General features: G+C 37.7%; 1 protein-coding gene across 2 annotated transcripts in view; it reads left to right on the top strand.

Annotated features, from left to right (window-relative positions):
• CERS6 (ceramide synthase 6) overlaps positions 1 to 22,382 on the top strand; it is a 306,615-nt gene that overhangs the window by 73,358 nt on the left and 210,875 nt on the right. For both annotated transcript variants that reach the window (XM_058300691.2, XM_058300690.2), the window contains exon 3: positions 3,238 to 3,368. In XM_058300691.2, coding sequence (XP_058156674.1) covers positions 3,238 to 3,368 — 131 coding nt within the window. The remainder of the gene's footprint in view (positions 1 to 3,237; positions 3,369 to 22,382) is intronic.

Genomic DNA, 22,382 nt, shown 5'->3' with positions numbered 1-22,382 from the left:
AATGTACTAAGTTTAGATGCTTTTACAAGAGAATTCTAACATAACCTTATATAGCAGTTAATTCCAATACTATTTAAACTATACCAAAGCATGGAAAATTAAGGAAACCATTCAAGTTCTTTTTTTATGCAGGAATAAATTGTTAATATCAAAACCTGACAAAGATTTCCCCAACAAATAAATGAGATACCAATTATGCTTATTAATTTTGATGAAAATTCCTAAATAAAGTAGTATCAAACAGAATATAGCAGCACATTAGAAGAATTATTCCTCATCACCAAAAATGTTTATTCTAGAAATGCAGGACCTTCTTGTATTTAATATAAGAAATGTATATCTATAATTGATCATATTATTAGATCTGTGAGAAAATTCACATGATTATCTTTGTGGATACAAAAATTGAACACCATTTTGATTAAAATAAAATTTTCTTTACATGAAAAATATATTTGTATCTTGGACCCAGCTTGCTTAATAATAAACATGAGAGGTATTTTTACTAAAGTCTGAAGTAGATTTATAAAACTGCTGTTCAGTATTTTGCTAACTTTTGCATTGAATTGGCAAGTAGATAAGAGAAAGAAAATAAAGGCATAAAAATTAAAAACAGGTAAAACTATTGATAATTGAAAATTTATTCATTAATTCAGCAAACGTTGAGTCCCTTGTAGTGGTGAATAAGTATTAAAAATTCCCTTTGTTTGTGGAGCTTATATTCCAGTAATATGCTGTGATATGATTATTTACCTGGAAAATGAAGGAAATCAAGTGTAAAACTACCACAAACAATGCAAAATTCTAATGCAAAAATAATACACAGAAATCAATGACTTTCAGATACAAGCCAACAATAAGCCCTTAGAAGATATAAGAAAGTATCTTATTTACAACAGAAACCAAAAAAGATAAATATCTCTAGGAATATATGCAATTTAAGTGCAAGACTTTTCAAAAAAATTTTTATGCGCTTGAAAGGCACAAAAGACAAGTAGACTAAAGATGTCACTTTACCTTATGCTAATTTAAGAATTTGGTGCAATCTCAATAAAAATACAAATAGGTTTGCTTATTTGAACAATTTGTTTATTCTGAAGCTAGACAAGCTAATGCTAAAAATTTATAGAAAAATAAACTAGTATTTCTTATAAAACTCTGAAAAACAAGGTCTTCAATTTGCTTTTCTAGGCATTAAAACATAGTAGGAAGCCACAATCATTATAACTGTATAGTTTTGGCACATGAATAATAGACCAATGAAAGAAAACATTTGGTTTTTTCAATGGAGCAAAGATGAGCTAGGGCTTTGGCTATATGGGTGGCTACCTGGAAAGAAATAATATTAGAATCTACCTCACACTGTACACCAGAATATTTTCCAAATGTACTAAAGATTAATGTAAAAATTAACTCATAAATGTATTTGAATGAAACATGGGACAATTTCTAGAACATTTTGGAGTGGGGAAGTCTTTTTAAATTATGACCTGTACTTCAAAAGCTATAATAGAGAAGATAATAAATTCATATATTTTTTCAAAAATTTATCTTCAAGTAAGTGAAAAGTAAAACAAAAATACCATAAACAAATTCGAAAACCCAATGACATAATAGGAAAATATACAACTTATGGTACAAAGATTTAATTACCTTAATAAATGAAGGAATCCTATATATCAATAAAGAAAATACTGAGCAAATAAAATATATGGATATGAGCAATACTTTCACAAAAAAAGGAAATATAGATGTTTTAATGCCCCCTTCATTAAAAGAGAAATACAAATTAAAAATTACAGATACTACTTTTTATATATGAGATTGAAAAAATAGAAAAGTTTGATACCATACTTTATTGATGAGGCTTTGGGAAAATGGGCACTCTTTCTCCTGAGAGTGTAAATTAATAATAATCACTGGTAAATATAATTTTTAAATATCTAAATAAATTATAAGTGCATAGACCCTTTGATCTAGAACTTATACTGCCAGGAATTTATCCTACAGATATATCTGTACCAAATGACCCATGATGAAGGTTTTTACTGCAACATTGTTTATAGTAGTAGAAGTATGGAAACTACCTAAATGGTCATTAATAGGGGAGTTAATAAATAAATTATGGCATATCCCTTCAATTCTACAGAGGAACGAGGATGTTCTCTAAATACTGATATTGAATATTCCAAGATACATTATAAAGTGAAAAACCCAAAGTCCTGAACAATATATGTAATATGTAAACATTTGTGTGAGAAAGGAGGAAATAAGAATACATATCCAAATTTGCTTATATTTGCATAAAATCTCAGGAAAGAACTGATTTAATAACTGTGGTTACCTGGTAGAAACAGGAGAGTAGGATCTGAGAAAGTGGAAACAAAGTTGAAAGGTGAAACTTCCAATTAAGAGAGGGGAGGGATAAGAAAAGAGAACTAACATTTACTGAGTTTACATACATTTTCACATTTGGTTCTTGCCACAATCCAAAAAATAACCCTGTTTTACAGAGAAGGAAACTGAGGTTCAGAAAGGTCATTGGAGTGAGGAATTAAACTTACATCTGTCGTTTCAGAACTCTCTCTCATTATTTCAACAGTTTACTTCTTCAAGTAATGCATAGTCTTAGTAAAAGATTTAATGTGGAATTTGGCCAAAAGGAATGACTAAGAAAAGGAATAGCAGAAGAATGTGTGAAGAATAAGAGAAAGGGAGTGAGAAGTAGCAGTAGAAAGAGAACATATTTTGTAGTGGGACTGGTACCTTTGGCTAATGTGTGCTATGTTGGGATTTTTTTCATGTTTCTTGTCTGTTGAACATTATCATGGTGCATGGTAGTTGGGTAGAGCATTTTTCTTGAGAAAGAGAAATATTGGAATGATACCCCTCTGCAAATTCACCTTCACTGAACTCCCATCCCCTGACTCACCCAGTTGGCTACTCCATCGACATTGCCCCTGAGGACGTACATTGCTGGTGAGGAGCAATGCAAGCATTAGAGAAGATTCATATTTTTCCATGTTGTTTCATAATGAATTGCTTTTGTTGTCTTAAGAAGTTGTTTATGTTCATACTGCTAGTGGAAGGCCTTGGTCATACCTGGTCAAGATAGAAATCTCAGTAGCAAATAGTAAATACAGAAAAAATCTCAAGCATAGATACCAACAGATCTGTTTATGATTGGCATGAAATTGGATTGAAAATGAATTTTCTGGTGTCTTTTTTTTTTTAAAGCATCCAGATGAAAAGAGATTGGAAGGACTTTCCAAGCAGCTAGACTGGGATGTTCGCAGTATTCAGCGCTGGTTTCGACAGAGACGTGACCAGGAGAAGCCGAGCACGATGGCGAAGTTTTGTGAGAGCATGTAAGTTCCTTTTTTCTTTTGGAGATAAATATCAACCTAAGGACACATGACATCCCTGAGGCAAAAACTAATGGATTTTTCAGACTCCAGCAGCCCCTATTACACATATCAACTGGTAGGAAAATGGTTCAGGAAAAACCGGGGGAACTGTTGTTTGTAAGAATTTGTGATTTCCACATTAGATTGTAGTAAGTGAAATATCACTTCCTAATGGCGTTCCTACAGGTAAACAGATTTCAAGGGCCAGGCATCTTTGAAATATAGCATTAAAATCATTACTTTATTATAGACCCTGATAATTTGAATCTTTGAGATACTTAAGATATTCTTTCCACTGATAGAAGCTAAGATACTAGAATATATTGTCAAAGCGTGATAATGATGTCCCATATTCCTGGATATTTTAATCATATTATATTCCTGGATGAGTTTAACAAAACATTGCTTGAAGGCAGGGGATGGAATGAATGTTTCTTCCATGTCTGAAATATGAACTTTACGATACGTAAATTATGTATCAATAAAGTGATAAGACCACAGAGAATTCATTTAGCACCATGATATTTTGAGGTAGGGGTACTCAATGCACACATCTATAGGAAAGTTAGAGAAAGAAATAATAAAGCATTTGTCACATCCCTAACAAGAGAAAGATTCTGTCTCAAAAGTGGTTAACTGCTTTGTCTTTATCCCTTGGGACCTGACTATTCTTTAGTCTCTCCTTTGTGAGTTTTTTCTGACACCTCATCATTTAAACAATAGTGCTGTCAGTTTAGTTCTCTTAGTTGCAGTCCCTTCCTATTATCAGAGTTGCACTTTCATTTTGGCTTTCAGTTACACCAATAAATTATTTTAGCAATTGCAATCTAAGATTTAGAGGGAAACAATGTTATAGGAGAAATGAGTGAGAGACAGAATATCATCATAATTTCCTAGGGATAGATAAATAGGGGGCACATAAATATAGGGTCTTTCCTGAGGTCAGAATATTTATAAAACCTGGAAAAACAACCGAGTAGATACAATCTACGAAACCTTTCCTATGCTTGAACTTAGCAGCAGATTATGAAAGAAGGATTTGTGCATCTGGGCTCTTGATCAAAACCTGGGATTGTTTTCTGGGCTTGGCCTGCAGTATACACAAAGGGCCTGGCCTCCTTCATTGGGCCACAGGGCTGAAGAGGGTCTCAGCACATGCTCACATGTTGAACCTCATGTGCCATCTTTCCCTCTTCCAACCACCTTCTTTAGTAACTTGGTGTTAGCCCCTTCTGTATTATACTGCCTCCATATCAGTTCCTCTCAAATACCATGTGCATAGGGATCAATCACTTGGGGATCTTGTTGAAACGTAATTCTGATTCAGTTGGTCTATGTTTCTAATGACCTCCCGGTGATGATGATACTGCTGGTCCATGGACCATGTTTTAGTAGCAAGGCTCAATACTAGACCAGTGTCTGCCTTCTCCCTTATTAACTTGCCTTTATCCACATACCACAATAACCTGGACAATCATAATTAGTCATTTAAAAATATTTTAAGTAGTTTCTATAGACATGGCATGATGTGATGGAGAGGAGACAATGCAGAAAGTATGGATTATGATCTCTTCCCTTAAGAAGCTTACTATAATACTACCAAGGAGTTAAGGCTTAATATATGAACATGTGTGGATAATTGATAGATACTTAAAAATAACCAGGTATGTGTGCTAAATGATTGGTATGGACAATCAGTAACTAAAGATTGAAGGAAAAGGAATACTTATGGATTCGAGTATGTAAGGCTATTGCTGGGACTGAACCTGGTCAATGCCAGTGGCCTTTGGCATCTCTGTTATGTATAACTGTTGATGAACTCTTGCTTTGAAACTCTCTTCTTCCTTAGCTTCTGGGTTGCCATTGAATTCTCTTGCCATTTTGAGGACTTTCATTTGCATCATTTATTCTACATTTTCCTTATATGCTTTAACTGTTTGCTTCTCCAGATTTAGTCTTCAACCTTTTATTTCTTTCATTTTGCTTTCCATGCTCTGGGTAGAAGTCATTTCTTCTCACCGGTGTCTCCCAAAGCTGTGTGTCCAGTGCAGATATTTCTTTTGAGGCCTTATGCTGTTATTTCCTACTGGCCATTCTGATTTTCTTCCACACCTGATTTCTCTTTATTTCCTATTGGTTCTTTGCCTCCATTCTGTTACAGGCTGGAAACCCAATCCAATCAGTTACTGAATTCTGTTATTTCAATCAGCTGCTGAATTCTTTCTTTGCAGGGTCACCACTATAAACCAGATTCTAATCATTCTCATAGGTCTCCTTGTTATTTATCTCATACTCATAGACATTTTGCTTGCTACAACAAAATACATTTTCCTAAAATACTGCTGGTCCTATGTTCTTTTGCTTTAAAGCCTTCATGATTTTCCTACAACTATAAGACATGTTAGGCTCCTTAACCCATTTGCTATCAGCCACTGAAATGAAATCCCAGATCTTCTCGGAAAGGTGGCATGACTGTTGAATACTGCTTCTTCTGAATTCTTAGAGTACTTGTTATAAGTGCTCATGATATAATACTGCATCACATACTGCCTTATGTGATCACTTAACTTTTCTTAACTTTTCTAAATATTTTCACCCCAATTATAACACAAGTGCTCTTTGAGGGCACAAGAGCCACATCTTTCTTTTTTCATTCTTCTAAGTCTTTAAAGCAATAAATAACCTAACATAACATACAGATTATGAATAACTGAATGCTAATATGGCATTGTTTTGAAAGGATTTGCCACCCTGCCCCCACAAATGAAGAATGCCTAACATACACCTGCTTCCAGCTAGGAAAATTACCTGACTATGGAAAAGTCTAATACAATGTCAAAAAGAAAAATTCAGAGGGAAACATGGAATGGAAAAGCTTGGAGTTATAATATAAAGCAACCTTAACATCTTGGAGAATAAAGCAGAATTATATTGCCCTATGTATGTACATGTGTGTGTCATAGTTATTTGCCTATCAATATAAGCAAATATTGGAATAGCTATTCTTAACCAGGGATACACTTCATTATTATGGGGGAAACTTTTCAAAATACACATGCTCAGCCTCCATCCCACGAAGTCTGATTCAGTAGGGTGAAACAGGTTGGTTCTGGACATGTACATTCTGGAAGAAGTGCCGTGAGTCATCATGACATATATCCTTGGTTAGGAAGCACTTTGAGAAAAGGTGATGACTGTTCAAACATGGTAAAAGTCAAATCAGAACCAGGAAAACACAAATTTAGGGCTTGAGATCTAGGGTCTAAATGCAAAGGATCAATAATTTTTCTCTTATGTAAGTTACTAATTTAGAAAATATAGAATCCGTTCAGGGGAATTGTGTTTCATCTTTCAGCAGTGTGGAATAGCACCAATATGCATGCCAAGCAGTGTTTGTAAGTATCTGCTGGGATATCCATTTTTTGACACACCCATTTAATGCAGATGGGCTTAGTAGAAGATGTTCAGTGAGTAATATGCTGAAATGTTGGCATAGTATTTTTTCTTCTTGATTGATGTCAGTCATGCACAGCCCTGTCAGTTTTGATGAGTGTTCTTCCAGAAGCATTTAAATCCTTACTGGCAACTGAAATAGAGCTTTTTCAAAAGGGAGTAAAGAATTTATAAAATTGAGATTTCCTATGAAACATTTTAGGAGAAACTGGTTCAGAATGGAAGCTAGTGTTGAATTGTCACCATGCCTTTAGGCTGCTTGCCATCCTTCTCTAACAATTTTATCAGAGTTGTATTTTTCAGTCATTCAGAGTGTAACAAGAGGAGGCAGAAATAAGATGATGGAATATATGGCACCCTCTTTTTTGTGCCCTCGCTAGGCTCATCATTTTATAATATTGTGTAGTACATTTAATAGCACATGTCTGGGAGCAAATATTATATATGGTTTTTCATTTAAGCAATCTTCTCCTGATTGGAAAGATAACTCTCCCATTTGAATATTCACACTTCACAAATTAGTACTAATTTATCTGAATTGAAGTTTGCTTCCTATAGTGCTAAAATTCTGGAACATGGGTCATAAGATGAGGGCCCAAGATGCTCTTTTCTTCAGAAATTTCATTTTAGACATGATATCCATAAAAACTATCCACAAATCCTGCCATATTTTGATGCTTCTTTGCAGTGACAGAAGACCCACCAAATCTGGGAACCTCTTTTGAAATTATTTTATTTCTGAAAAGGAGACCTATGATTTTCTTAGTCTGTAATTCCATTGCACTAGGATAATTTGGCAGTGAGAAATGAGTGTCTTTTCTAACTGCCCTCATGCCACCAACTTTTAACTGTGAAATACTAAATGACTGTTTTTAACTGGAAAATCAGAAATGCTATCTCATGATATCGGTAAGAAAGTAGAGCAAGTTTTTGTGACCCAGCCTCTTGTTTGCAAAACAGTCAACCAAATATTGTAAACTGCTTTAGAATATTCTATATATTGCATACTCTGGTGATAGGCAAATTTTTTGCCAAAGAGAAAATTTAGTTTTGATTATTTTCTCCTTCAGAAATGAGCATGATTTACAGTTTGCTATTGAAATTCTTCTGACAATTGATACAGCTTTTAGAGGGGATACTAAGAACTAACTTCTAGAAAGACAACAACTTATTCTTCAGTACTGGTATTCATGATCAGCAGTGTGCATGTGCTGACCATAGGACTTTTAAAAAATTAATCATAAAATTAAAGAGCCTATTATTTCTTGAAAAGGAAAAGTTTGATCTATTTTGTTCCAGTCGTGGTGATAGTGGTACTTGTTTGCCCATTAGTACAAAACAGTCTCTGGAATTGTTGAACAACTTTGTCATCTAAAGTATGTATTTATAGACCTAGTTGGTCCTCCAGTTTGGTCCAGTCAGTGGAGGTCTTGGTGCTCAAGATTATTTTTCTAACAGTCCTTAAACCTGTGGATTATGTTCAGTTCAGCTTTGACTTTAGGGCATGGGTCAGCAAAGTTTTCCTGTAAAGGGACAGAAAGTAAACGTTTTAGGCTTTGTGAACTACATGGTCTCTGTTGCAATTACTAAACTCTGCTGTTGTAGCACATAAGTAGCCACAGACTCTATGTAAACAAATAAGAGTGGATGCCTTCTAATTAAACTTTATTTGTGGGTACTGAAATTTTAATTTCATAAAATTTTCATGTGTCACTAAATATTCAGAAATATTTTTTCAGTCATTTTAAAATTTAAAATCCATTTTGAACTCGTTGACTGTGCAGTAACAGGTGATGGGCTGGATTTGACCTTCAAACCATAGGTATGCTTGTACTTTGCTAATCTTGCTTTAGGGTTACAGTATTATGAGTGGATCTTACTGAGTTTCAAGAAAGAGAAAATGGTCTCATTGAGCTACACACAGTCACCTTTGCTTGTGGTTCAACCATAGAATAGAAACCGTAGAATTGCTCTATGCCCTTCTCTAATATTCCTGGGATATGCTGCCTTGATGGTGTGCAGTTTCATTTAGTTCAAGCAGACCCTTTTTAAAACTATTGGTATTCTTGGATGGACAACCATCATACCAAGGAACTGAGAGTCTACAACTGCAAGCAAGAGAGTCCCATCCATCAAGACCCCCTCTCAATTAGAGGTGGGGTGGGCGTCACCATCCCAGAATCCTCTGGATTGGGGAATAAAATATGGACTAGAGTGGACTTACTGGTATTCTACTGTAGATTTATTGTGATTCTAGCAATGGAAGAAATTATGTCATTGATGTTCAGTCAGTGGCCACTGGAGGTGCTGAAGGCAGGAAGATGGAAAAAGTGGTGAAATATGGGGCATTTTTGGGACTTAGAATTGTCCTGAATGACATTGCAACAACAGATACAATCTATCATATATCGATACCTCCATAACCTACAGAATTGAATGGGAGAGAGTGTAAACTGCAATGTAAACTATAATCCATGCTTAGTGGCAATACTCCAAATGTGTTCATCAATTTCAATGAATGTACCATGCTATTGAAAGAAGTTAATGTGGGGAAGTGTAGGAGGTGTGGGGAGTGGGGCATGTGGGAATCCCTTATATTTTTTTGTGTAACATTTTTCGTAATCTAAGTATCTTTTAAAAATATATTTTAAAGTAAAAAAAAAACTTTTAGTATTCTCAAGGTTATATCATTTTCACTACAAAATTTCTGAAGATCAAGGAAATGTAACCTATGGACAATCTACTCTTTTGCCTTGAATAAGCTTTTGAACTTCTTTCTATTCCAAACATACCATCTGTGGCAAGTGTGCTCAGGTTTTCCATTTAGATCAAGCTTCTTACATTCCTTGATGGCAGATGGCTAGGTCTCCAATTCATATGTACTGGCTAATTAAAGAGAGCAGACTTTTGCTAAAAATATCAGACAGGACCTACCCTGGTCAAGCTGGTCACGTAGTAGGCACTGTTGTGCTACTTTTCTGTTTGGTTACTTTCGCTTGAGATTCTGAATTTCTAGAGGCTCTGTAGATAAGATTTGTTTTTCAATAATCTGTCAAACATGGAATTTGTGGGTAATGAGGATGGAATTTATAGAAGAATAAATAGATTGATTAAGGCCCAATGTTCTTATTTAACTATTATCTGTCATTTTTAAAATCTCTCTGCCATTTCTCTTTTTAAATCTATTTTAAAGCTTATTTTTGACTTAGAAAAGAATCATCCAAATCACTGCAATCACCTTTGATTATAAAGGATGTGAGCAGATGTGACTCAAGGAATTGAGTGCCTGCCTCCCACATAGGAGATCCTGGGCTCAATTCCAGGTGACTTCTAAAGAAAATAAAGAAACAAGCAGACAATGAGTGAAAGAACCATGAGCAGACAACAAGCAAAAACAAATGAGCGGACATCGGGCAGAACAATGAACAAACAAGCATATAACAAGCAAATGACGATGGAGCCAACTTAGTGGAGCCAAGGTGGCTCAGTGGTTGAAGGCTGGCCTTCCACATGTGAGGTTCTCAGTTCAAACCCTGATCCTGGTACCTCAAAAAAAAGAAAGTATACATGATGTTCATTAATAATTTGGGGGAAAAAAAAACACTTCAAAGCCTACCTCTCAGAAATAAATACTGTAGCGTTTGCTACTTATACAGGTATACTCTTTTATATATAAAGAGCACTCAAATGTAAACACATTGAACACCTGAGCTTGGTGCCTGCCCTTCTTGAGATTGTCTATAGAACCTTCCTCATCAGAATACTTGAAGAAGGGTGTAGAAATATTTTGTTTTATGCTTTATCTTCAGGACTTATGTTATTCGCTCCTGAGTGGTAGTGTGGTCAATTCTGCTCAGTTCTCCTATAATATGACATATGTATTCCTAAAAACTACAGTATGCAAAATTGCACCAAAAAAATCCCCACAAAACCACAGGACTTTTGGGAAAAAATGGGTTATAGGCACAACACTAAAAAATTTTGTGACACATTAAAAAAGAAAAAAGGAAGCCCCCCAAAATGTGTTAAAGTAAGAAATAAACATAAATACTACAAAACATATGGCATTCTCTTGGAAAAGACCTGAAGTTTGCTTATGGAAGTGGGTGTTGGAGGGGGTGCAGCTTGTGAGTTACCATGACATGGTGGGAAGAGAGTATGAAAATTCAGAGTTATAGTCCTGGATAGGGAAATAGGCATGGCTCAAGTACACCGTGAACTCAGGTAGCCAGTGGATGCTCAAGGTGTGCATGTGTACCTTTTATGTATTCCTGCATGGCTCAGATCAGTGGGTACAGTTTTCTGAGTTTACCTAGTAGTTCTCCCAGAAAAAAAATTACAGATAAGCAAATGTGAAATGTTTATTATGCTCATTTTGGAACAAATTCCCATGATCACAGCAAGTGTCCCAGCAGAGCTGATAGTCTAGTGTACTGGTTAAGGGAGGGAGCTCTGGAATCAGGCAGTTAGAATTCCAGTCTTTTCTCTAGTTAAAAAACCTGTGGGATATTTGGGAGAGTTTTTTGACTACCCAAAGCTTCAGTTTCCTTATTTGTAAAATGGACGTATTAATAGTGCCTACCCCATAGAGTTATGAAGACTAAATGAGTTTACATATGTATAAAATGTTTAGCTGGGAAGCGGACTTGGACCAATGGATAGGGCATCCACATATCACATGGGAGGTCCACGGTTCAAATCCTGAGCCTCCTTGACCCATGTGGAGCTGGCCCATGCGCAGTGCTGATACGCACAAGGGGTGCCGTGCCACACAGGGGTGTCCCCCACGTAGGGGAGTCCCACGCACAAGGAGTGCGCCCCATAAGGAGAGCCACCCAGTGCAAGAGAGGGTACAGCCTGCCCAGGTATGGTGCCGCACACACGGAGAGCTGACACAACAACAAGATGACGCAACAAAAAGAAACACAGATTCCTGGTGCCACTGATAAGGATAGAAGCGGTCACAGAAGAACACAAAACGAATGAACACAGAGCAGTCAACTGCGTGGGGGCGGGGGGGAAGGGGCGAGAAATAAATAAAAAATAAATCTTAAAAAAAAATGTTTAGAAAGGTGCCTTGCACATAGTAAGGGTTTAGTGACATCATTGATCACATCATCTGTTATTTGTCACATTGGTGTAACATGAGCAACAGCAAATGGCTATTAATCTGTTGCAACTCTGTATTGGCAGCACTTTTGGCCCCCTTCAGAGCCATGGACACATCACCAAGCAGGCTGCCCTGATGTTTGTCATTTTTGGAGGAGAGATACAAGGAGATGCAAGAACAGCTTCTTAATTTAGATGAAGTTCTTGTGTTCTCTGGAACCCCAAGGAGGCAGAACCCATGTGGATTCACAGAGCTATGAATTTATGCTTTTCTTGCACCTAAAAAAAGATGCAAACCCAGCCTGAGTTCAGAGCCTCTGAGCCTCTGATTTGCTGCTGTGTAAAAATGTGACAAAAGTAGATGAGAAACAGTGTCCCACTTCAGCAGGGAGCATTGCCTGCTGTGCCTCTAGAAGCCAAGGCTTTTGAAGCACCAGAGGAGAAATGTCAGAACCCAGGGCCTCCTGACCTGTGTGGTGAGCTGGCCCCGCGCAGTGCTGATGTGTGCAAGTCCCCCGCATACGGGAGCCCCAGTCGCAAGGAGTGTGCCCTGCAAGAAGAGCCACCCCACACCAAAAAAAACTCAGCCTGCCAAGGAGTGGTGTGTCACATACAGAGAGCTGACACAGCAAGATGACACAACAAAAAGACACAGATTCCCAGTGTTGTTGACAAGAATGCAAGCGGGCGAACAAGAATACACAGTGAATGGACACAGAGAGCAGACAATGGGGTGGGAGGAAGGGGAGAGGAATAAATAAAAAATAAATCTTTACAAAAAAAAAGAACATATAGTGAATATCTTTGAAGCATATAAATTTAGAATTTTCCCTGGTGATCCTGAGGGGGACACAGCTTGCCTTTGCCAGGAAGGAGAGGGGAACAAAGCCTGGTGCTCAGGAGTGCTGGCTTTAGTAAAGCCACTGTTAGAGCCAGGGCAGTCCCCTCAGCCTTACTCCAGAGGTCACGCAACTTCTGGGCACAGGAGTTTGCTGTTAAAAGTAACATTTATTGGTTACTTTCTATGTGCAGGTGAAGTGTTAGGAGCTTAAGAGGCAGTTGATCTTGAAAGAGATTAAATGTGGGAATCAGATGTATCGAACCCATTTCATGCCCTGGCTCAATCTGTATTACTCTTAGCAAGCAATTTAGTTTTGCTGGGCCCCCAATGCTTCTTCTGTAAACAGGAAATCATTTCTTACCTTGTGGAACTCATGGGAAATTTGATTCTGCTTGTGAGTAATGTTGTTCAATACCTTAGTGAGGGAGACATAACTTATAATACTTAAGTTGAAATGGCTTCTTTATAGCCCATCCATTGGTTGTTCTGGGTCTTGGATCTTAGTTTGCCATCAAGGAAGAAAGTGAGCCTGCCCAGGAATGGTGCCACACATATGGAGAGCTGACACACAAGATGACTCAACAAAAAGAAACACAGATTCCCATGCCGCTGACAACAACAGAAGCGGACAAAAGAAGATGCAGCGAATAGACACAGAGAACAGACAACTGGGATGGGGGGAAGGGGAGAGAAATTTTTTTTAAAAATTATTAAAAAAAAAAAAGAGAACCGTATTTTGGATGGTTGAGAAGGAAGCACTTTGTTGCTTCCTCTTGGGAGGCCTGTCTGACTTGCCCTCTCTTACTCCTCCTCTTGTCTCTTCCTTCTCTCCTTTGCACTGGCCTTCTGCTTGGAGTTAGTGTTGCATTTTCTCTTGGCTTTTGGCTCTTCTGGGATTAGTTGGTGGTGGCTATACCCTTGGCCAAGGCCATGGGAATCATCGACCATTACTAACTTGAGGGCAGTTATCTTCAAAGTTGGCTCATTACACATGAATCCTGATGTTTGAATACAGCACTTACTAATGTGAGAGGGGAACATGTTTGTGTGTAAAATGATGGTGGGAGGGGGTGGGCATTTGGATTAAGCTGCAGGGTGCCCAGCCATTTCCCAGATTGGGAAGATTTGAGCAGATTCCAAGTGACTATTAGGGAAGGAAGTCTTTGAGATTAGTTTATAGCCTCCCATCCCCCAAATCTAAATTCACAAGCCCTTCATGTGATAGAAAAATTAACTAACAAAAGTTAAGGCTAACTAGTTTATTTTTTAAAATTTCAAATGTTTAAAGAACAATCATACAGGATTTTATCAAGAAAGAATTGCCCTACCTCAGCACCTTTCATTGTTGACACATTTGTTAAAAATAATGAAAGAACATTCTCATACTACTGCTATCTATAATCCATAGCTTATATTTGTATTTTTCCCACAAATCATCCTATTAACACCATGTATTGTGCACACCATGTATTGTATATGTGTTATAGTTCATGAGAGAATGATCTCATATTTGTACTGCTAACCACAGTGCATAAAACTCACCACAGGATTCGCCATATTATATGGTCCCTTGACTTGTACAGTCCATCCACAGTGTGTGTTCAGTGGTGTCCATTTCATCACAGAGTTGCTCTGACATCAGCTCAGGGCATTTCAGAATGTTTTCATTACTCCAAAAGGAAAAATTCATTACCCTTTTGTACCCCCCTATTTTCCCATATCATTGATATAGTACCTTCTTTGCCATTGCTGTAAAACTATTACAGTATTGCTATTAACTATAGTTTATATGTTACATCAGCTGTATTTTCCCATGTATCTCCATATTCTTAACATCTTGTAATAGAGGAACATTCTTGTATTTATACTAATAACCACAATCATCATCCACCTCCGAAATCACTATGTTATACAGTCCCTAGATGATCCTCTAGCTTTCTTTCAATTGACACTTTTGTCCCTAGACTATCCCTTTCAGCAACATTCACATTTATAAACTAGCAGTGTTAGTCATACTCACTATAATGTGTTACTGTCAACACTATCCATTTCTACACATTTCAATCCACCTTATTAAATGTTCTACATACGTTCAGCATCAGCTTTCCCTTCTCAACCCACATTCTATCTCCTAGTAACATATACTCTATAGCTTAACTCCATGAGTTTACTCATCATATTTAGTTCATATTAGTGAAACCATACAATATTTTTCCATTTGTATCCGGCTTATTTCACTCAAAATAATGTCCTCAAGAGTCATCCATGCATTGTGAGTTCATTTCTTCTTCCAGCTGAATAGTATTTCATCATATGTATATACAACATTTTCCTTAGTCATTCATCTGTTGATGGGCACTTTCTGACTTCCTCCTCAGATTGCTCATTAGTAGTGTATAGAAATGCTACTAATTTTTGCATATTAATCTTATATCCTCCCACTTTGTTGAACTTGTCTGTTAGTTTTAGTAGCTTTGTTGTGGGTTTTTCAGGATTTTGTAGGCATAAGTTCATATCATTAATGAATAGCAAAAGTTTTACTTCTTCCTTTCCTATTTGGATGCTTTTTATTTTTATTGCCACCTAATTGCTCTAGATAGAATTTGTAACACAATATTGAATAACAGTGGTTTCAGTGGGCATCCTTGTCTTGTTCTCTATCTCAGTGGAAAAGTTTTCAGTCTTTCTTCATTGAGTATGTTAGCTGTGGGTTCTTCATATACGCATTTTAGCATATAGAGAAAGTTTCCTTCCTTTCCTGTTTTTTGGAGTGTTTTTACCAAGAAAGAATGCTTTATTTTGTCAAATGTCCTTTCTAATCAATTGAGATGATTGTGATTTTTCTTCTTCAATTTATTATTGTTGTATATTATACTAATTGATTTTCTTGTGTTGAACCAGCTTGGCATACTTGGGATAAGCCCCCTTAATCATGGTATATAATTTTTTAATGTGTTTTTGGGTTCAGTTAGCAAGTATTTTGTTGAGGATTTTTGACTCTACATTCATTAGAGAAATTGGTCTTTAATTTTCTTTTTGCATAGTATCTTTGAGTTTAGCATTAGGTTGATGTTGGCCTCATAGAATGAGCTTGGTAGCTTTCCCTCCTGTTCAGTTTTTTGGAAGAGTTTGAGCAAGATTGGTATTAGATCTTTTTTGAATGATTGGTAGAATTCACCTGTGAAGCCATCTGCTCCTAGGATTTTCATTTGGGGTAGGTTTTTGGTGCCTGTTTCAATCTCATTATTTGTAATTGGTTTGTTGAGGTCTTCTATTTTCTACTAGGGTCAGTGTAGGTTTTTGTGTGTTTCTAGGAATTAGTCTGTTTTGTCTATGCTGTTTAGTTTGTTGGTGTGCAGTTGTTCCTAGTATCCTCTTATGATCGCTTTTATTTCTGCAGGGTCAGTGGTAATGTCCCCCCTCTGTTTTCTGATTTTATTTATTCCATCTTCTCTTTTTTTTAAATCAGTCTAGCTAGTGGTTTATCAATTTTGTTGATCTTTTCAAGAACCAGCGTTTGGTTTTGTTGATTCTATTTTTTGTTGTTGTTATTGTTCTCAATTCTTCACTTATTTCTGTGCTAATCTTTGTTATTTCTTTCCTTCTGCTTGCTTTGGAATAAGTTTGCTATGCTATTCTTTTTCTAGTTCCTAGAAGTGTGCATTTAGGTCTTTGATTTTAGCTCTGTCTTCTTTTTTAATGTAAGCCTTGAAGCTTATAAATCTCCTTCTCAGCACTATCTTCACAGTATTGGATAGGTTTTGATATGTTGTGTGCTTCTTTTTTTTTTTTCATCTTGAGATATTTACTAATTTCTCTTGAAATTTCTTCTTTGACCTACTGATTATTTAAGAGTGTGTTGTTTATTTTGCATATATTTGTGAATTTTCCTTTTTTTCAGCCTGTTATTGATTTCTAGATTCATTCCATTATTATCAGAAAATGTACTTTGTTTAATCTCAATCTTATAAAATTTATTGAGACCTATCTTGTGACCCAGCATATGTTCTATCCTGGAGAAGGAACCCTGTGTACTTGAGAAGAATATTTATCCTGTTTTTTGGGGTGTAATGGTCTATAAATGTCTGTTAGGTCTACGTCATTTATCATATTATTCAAACTCTCTCTATTTCCTTATTTATCATCTGTCTGGATGTTTTAAACAATGCTGAAAGTGGTGTTTTGAAGTTGCCACCTGTTATTGTAGACATGTCTATTTCTCCTTTCTGTTTTGCCCATGTGCGTCTCATGTATTTTGTGCCACCCGAGTTAGGTGCATAAATATCTATTATAGTTATTTCTTCTTGGTGAATTACCCTTTTTATTAATATGTAATGATATTTTATCTCTTATAAAAGTTTTTCATTTAAAATCTATTTTGTTTGCTGTTTATATCACTACTCCAGGTCTTTTCTGGTTACTATTTGTGTGGAATATGTTTTTCCAACCTTCACTTTCAGCCTTATTGTGTCCTTGTATCTAAAGTGAGTCTCTTGTAGGCAGTATATAGATGGTTCATATTTTTAATCCATTCTGTCAGTCTATATCTTTTGATTGGGAAGTTCAATCCATTGATGTTCAATATTATTACTGTACAGGCACTACTTCGTCCATTTTTTCTTTGACTTTCCATTGTCGTATTTTACTATTGTTTGTATTTGTACCTTTTTGTTTCCCATACTAGTATCCTTTGTTTCTACACTCTTCTCCAAGTCTCTTGCCCTTGTCTTTTCCTTTCAGGCTGCAGAGCTTCCTATACTCTTTAAATACAGTTTTTGTCTGTGAAGACTTTAAACTCACCTTCATTTTTGAAGGACCGTTTTCTGGATAAAGAATTCTTGGCTGGCATTTTTCTCTCTTAGTACATTTAATATGTCATACCACTGCCTTCTCACCTCCATGGTTTCTGATGAGAGATTGCCACTTAGTCTTATTGAGCTTCCCTTGTATGTGATGCATTGCTTTCTCTTGCAGCTTTCAGGATCCTCTCTTTATCTCTGGCATTTGTAATGCTGAATAGTAGGTATTTTGGAATAGGTTGGTTCAGATTTGTTCTGTTTGGGGTGCATTGTCCTTCTTGGATATTGATATTGATGTGTTTGATAAGGGTTGAGAAATTTTCAGTCATTATTTTCTCAGATATTATTTTCTGACCCCTTTCCATTGTCTTCTCCTTCTGGGACACCTATAATGCATATGTTTGTGTGTTTTGTATTGCCGTTCAGTTCCCTGAGACCCTGTTCCATTTTTTCCATTCTTTTCTCTGTTTTTCTGTCTTTTCAATTTATGTATTCTGTTCTCAACCAATTCATATTTGCTGTTATATGCTTCTAATATATTTTTAATCTCATCCATTGTGACTTTCATTCCTAGAAGCCTTTTTACTTTTCTTTGTCAGCTTTCAAATTGTTCTTTTTTTTTTTTAAAAGATTTATTTATTTATTTAACCCCCCCCCCCCCCCCCCCCCCCGGTTGTCTGTTCTCTGTGTCTATTTGCTGCGTTTTGTTTCTTTGTCCGCTTCTGTTGTCGTCAGCGGCACGGGAAGTGTGGGCGGCGCCATTCCTGGGCAGGCTGCACTTTCTTTCTCGCTGGGCGGCTCTCCTTACGGGGCGCACTCCTTGCGCGTGGGGCTCCCCTATGCGGGGGACTCCTTGCGCACATCAGCACTGTGCATGGTCCTGCTCCACACCGGTCAAGGAGGCCCAGGGTTTGAACCGCGGACCTCCCATGTGGTAGACGGACGCCCTAACCACTGGGCCAAGTCCGTTTTCCCTCAAATTGTTCTTTTTGCTCTCTCAGTGTCTTCTTAATATCCTTTAGACTTATTTTCCTTCAACTGCCTGAATTCATTTAGGAGATTTGTGTGTACATCATTGGTTAATTGTCTTAAATCCTGTGCCTCGTCAGGGTTTTTTATTTGTTCCTTTGGCTGGGCCATATCTTCCTGCCTCTTAGTATGGTTTGTAATTTTTTGCTGATATCTAGACATCTGATTATGTTGGTGAATTTACTGTGATGGTCAATATCTCTCTCTTGCCTAGAGTTTTGTTTCACAATTCTTTTTTTATTTTTGGTTCAACAAAGTCTAAATCTTTAAAACTGCCCAACTTAAGTTAACAAAACAATGCCAGGGGTTCACTAATAGGGTGCAGACCAGATCCAAGGGTCCTGGAATTGAGACTCCAAAAAGATTTTTTTCTTCTTACAGTGTACCCTGCTGTGCCAGCAGGTAGCAGTCTTTGAGGACTCTTTCCTTGGGGGTTTCTCATTTAACCTCTACTTGCTGGGCTGGCTACTTTTGAAATTCAAAGCCGGCTCTGCTATCCAAAGTCTTTTTTTAAAATATATATATATATACACATATATATATATACACATAGATCAGACAAAATGTTACATTAAAAAATATAGGAGGTTCCCAATGCCTTACTCCCCACACCTCTCACTTTTCCCACATTAACAACTTCTTTCAATGGTGTGGTACATTTGATGCATTTGATGAATACATTTTGGAGCACTGCTACACAGCATAGATTATAATTTACATTGTAGTTTACACTCTTGCCGGTCTATTTAGTGGGTTATAGTGGGCTATGTAAGGTCTTGCATCTGCCCCTGCAATATCATTCAGGACAACTCCAAGTCCTGAAAATGCCCCCATAACACACCTCATTTTCCCTGTCCCTGCCTTCAGCAGCACCCGTGACCACTGTCTCCATACTGATAATATAATACCCCAAGTCTCTTAAGAGAAACCATTCTCCACCTTCTGCTGTACCTTCTCTCTTCCCAGGGTGGAAGGTCTCAGCACCCCTCTCAGTTGTCTGCAGTGAGCCACAGGTTTTACAGAGGCTATTCTTCTTTAAGGTGAGGGATGGATGCCATTCCCAGCTGTGGGGGCGAGTAACTCATGGTTTTTGTTTTGGCCTCTTTGTCTCTCTTTCCCTCTCCCTCCTGGACAGTGTTCAGCACTCTCCTGGCCTGCAGATTCCCAAAGCAGCTACCTTGGACAGGATTTTCCCTTCCTCAGTTGTTTTTTTAAGAGAGTTGAGCCCTGCCTACCTACTCAAATGCCATCTTCCTGGAAGTTTACTTTAATTTTTAATTTTTAATGCAAGTTAGGCTATAATGATTTGAGAGAATTAAAGTTTTTCAGAAAAATCACTATATTTGGCCACTGTTTCTCATTTTGCATATGTATGGCTTCTTCACAGTTGCCAAGTGATTAGCTGCTATTTGTTGCTCTCAGCATTCAACTATGTAGGGAAGTTAATTACCCTAATCTCCTGAGGATATGATCTATGTGTATCTTATATGAGACATGTGCATCAACTCATCTGGCATGACATCACACGCAGGGAGGCCAAGTTAATGATAGAATTGGTATTAAAGCTTAGTGCCCAGGTATTGGCCATTGTGCTTAATTCTTCAGGGTTCTGCTAACTCCTGAACTCCCTTTATTTAACCACATGTAATGAAATCACGCATTTTCAGCTAATGTATTATCATGCAATAATAGGGTTTCTTGCAAATGAGTAGGAATTTTATATTGGTGGGAAACCTAGACCTTGGAAGAAAGAGGAAAGAGAGGTTCACTGAGGTTGTTTTATATTCCAGATACTGTGGTGGGATCTTTCCATTGAATCCTCACAACAACCTGTGCAATTTTAGCTGTTTTACTTGCAAAGAAGCTGAAGCAAAGAAAAGTTGATTAACTGACCCAAAGCCACAAAGCTAGTAAGAGATGGAGCTAGGGTTTGAACCAGCTCTAACACAAGGGGCTTGTGCTATTTCAACTACATGTTCTTAGAGAAAGTTCCGGATGGTTGCATGTTACCATTTTCAGAAAAATTACAGAAAGGGGGCAATAGGGTGTTTTGTTTGCATGTCATAACTTCATTTTTCTTTCCTTTCCCTGTGCAGCTTTTGTAGGACTGGATTCAATTTTGTCGCTTTCTCCTTGGAAGACCTAGGACCTTTTTAGGCATTCTCTATCAGAGCACTTGTAGATTTTCTGTTTTCACTATTTACATCTCTCTGTGCTATTAAACTGTTACCACCTTGAGTTCTGAATCTGTCTTTTTTTTTTTAAGATTTATTTATTTATTTCTCTCCCCTTCCTCCACCCCTGCCCCAATTGTCTGTTCTCTGTGTCTGTTTGCTGCGTGTTCTTCTTTGTCCGCTTCTGTTGTTGTCAGTGGCACGGGAATCTGTGTTTCTTTTTGTTGTGTCATCTTGTTGTGTCAGCTCTCTGTGTGTGTGGCGCCATTCTTGGGCAGGCTGCACTTCCTTTCATGCTGGGTGGATTTCCTTATGGGGTGCACTCCTTGCGCGTGGGGCTCCCCTACACGGGGGACACCCCTGCGTGGCGCGGCACTCCTTGCGCACATCAGCACTGAACATGGGCCAGCTCCACACGGGTCAGGGAGGCCCGGGGTTTGAACCACAGACCACCCATGTGGTAGACAGACGCCCTAACTACTGGGCCAATTCCACTTCTGGATCTGTGTCTTATTCACCTTTCTGTCCCCACAAATCAGCACAGTGTGTTGTAAGATTCCAAAAAATGTCTGCTGAGTGAATTAATTGTTTGAACTTTGGGGACTGGATTGAACGTCTAGGGACTACAGGACTGAATTAAATAGAAAAATGCTAAAGTTTCTTCTCTTTCAATATTCCTAGGGAAAGCTAAGCTAGGGAAGGAGGAATCAGGGAAGGCTTTCTGGAGGAGATGACGACACTGCTAAATTTTCAAGAATGATTGCACTGGCCTGGTGAAGAAAGAACAAAGGTGCCAAAGGCTGCTGCAGGAAGTGGAAAGAGTTTGGCTTATCTGGGGAGCTCCAGTTAGCTTGACAGAGGGACAGCTGAGAGGCAAGCACAGCCCTATTTGCTAAACTAAGGCCCCTAGCAATTCTTCCCAAACTCTCCTTTCTAAATGCCCAAGGCCAACTGCCAATCCTACTCCAAAATGTCTTTGCTATGCCTGCTTTCACAAAACTCTGTGATTAATAAGTGCTTGGCTTAGTTAAGGTGGAACTGACTTGCACTTCATACCAATACATGACTGAGTTTGAACCCTCATTCTTTTCTTAAGAATAAAACCTCTGAAATTAATCTCTGCTTGTTAGATGAATTATGGAGATGATTCCTTGTATGATCTGCCTTCCTGACTTTGTCTTGTCTTCTGAAGGGGATAATATAGTGCAAAGAATTGGAATGATGATCCCTCTCCTCTCCATTCCCACTCCCACACAAACATGAACAATTTAAAAAGGAAACAGTCAAATTAAACTTTCACCTCACTATCAGCTCTATCTTCTGTGTAATGTTTTACAGAAAATAATCAGGATGCGGGCCCATGATGACTTTTAGTGAGTGTGCCATTAACTGGACCTTCTTCAATGAAGGTCCAACATTAAAAAAAAAAAAAAAAATCATCAGAGAAGCAGACTTGGCCCAGTGGTTAGGGCGTCCTTCTACCACATGGGAAGTCCACAGTTCAAATCCCGGGCCTCCTTCACCTGTGTGGAGCTGGCCCATGTGCAGTGCTGATGCGTGCAGAGTGCCC

The sequence above is a fragment of the Dasypus novemcinctus genome, chromosome 7 (assembly GCF_030445035.2).
Source record: "Dasypus novemcinctus isolate mDasNov1 chromosome 7, mDasNov1.1.hap2, whole genome shotgun sequence".
Taxonomy (NCBI): domain Eukaryota; kingdom Metazoa; phylum Chordata; class Mammalia; order Cingulata; family Dasypodidae; genus Dasypus; species Dasypus novemcinctus.
Note: the sequence above shows the minus strand (reverse complement) of the source record. Positions and strands in the feature narration are given on the sequence as shown.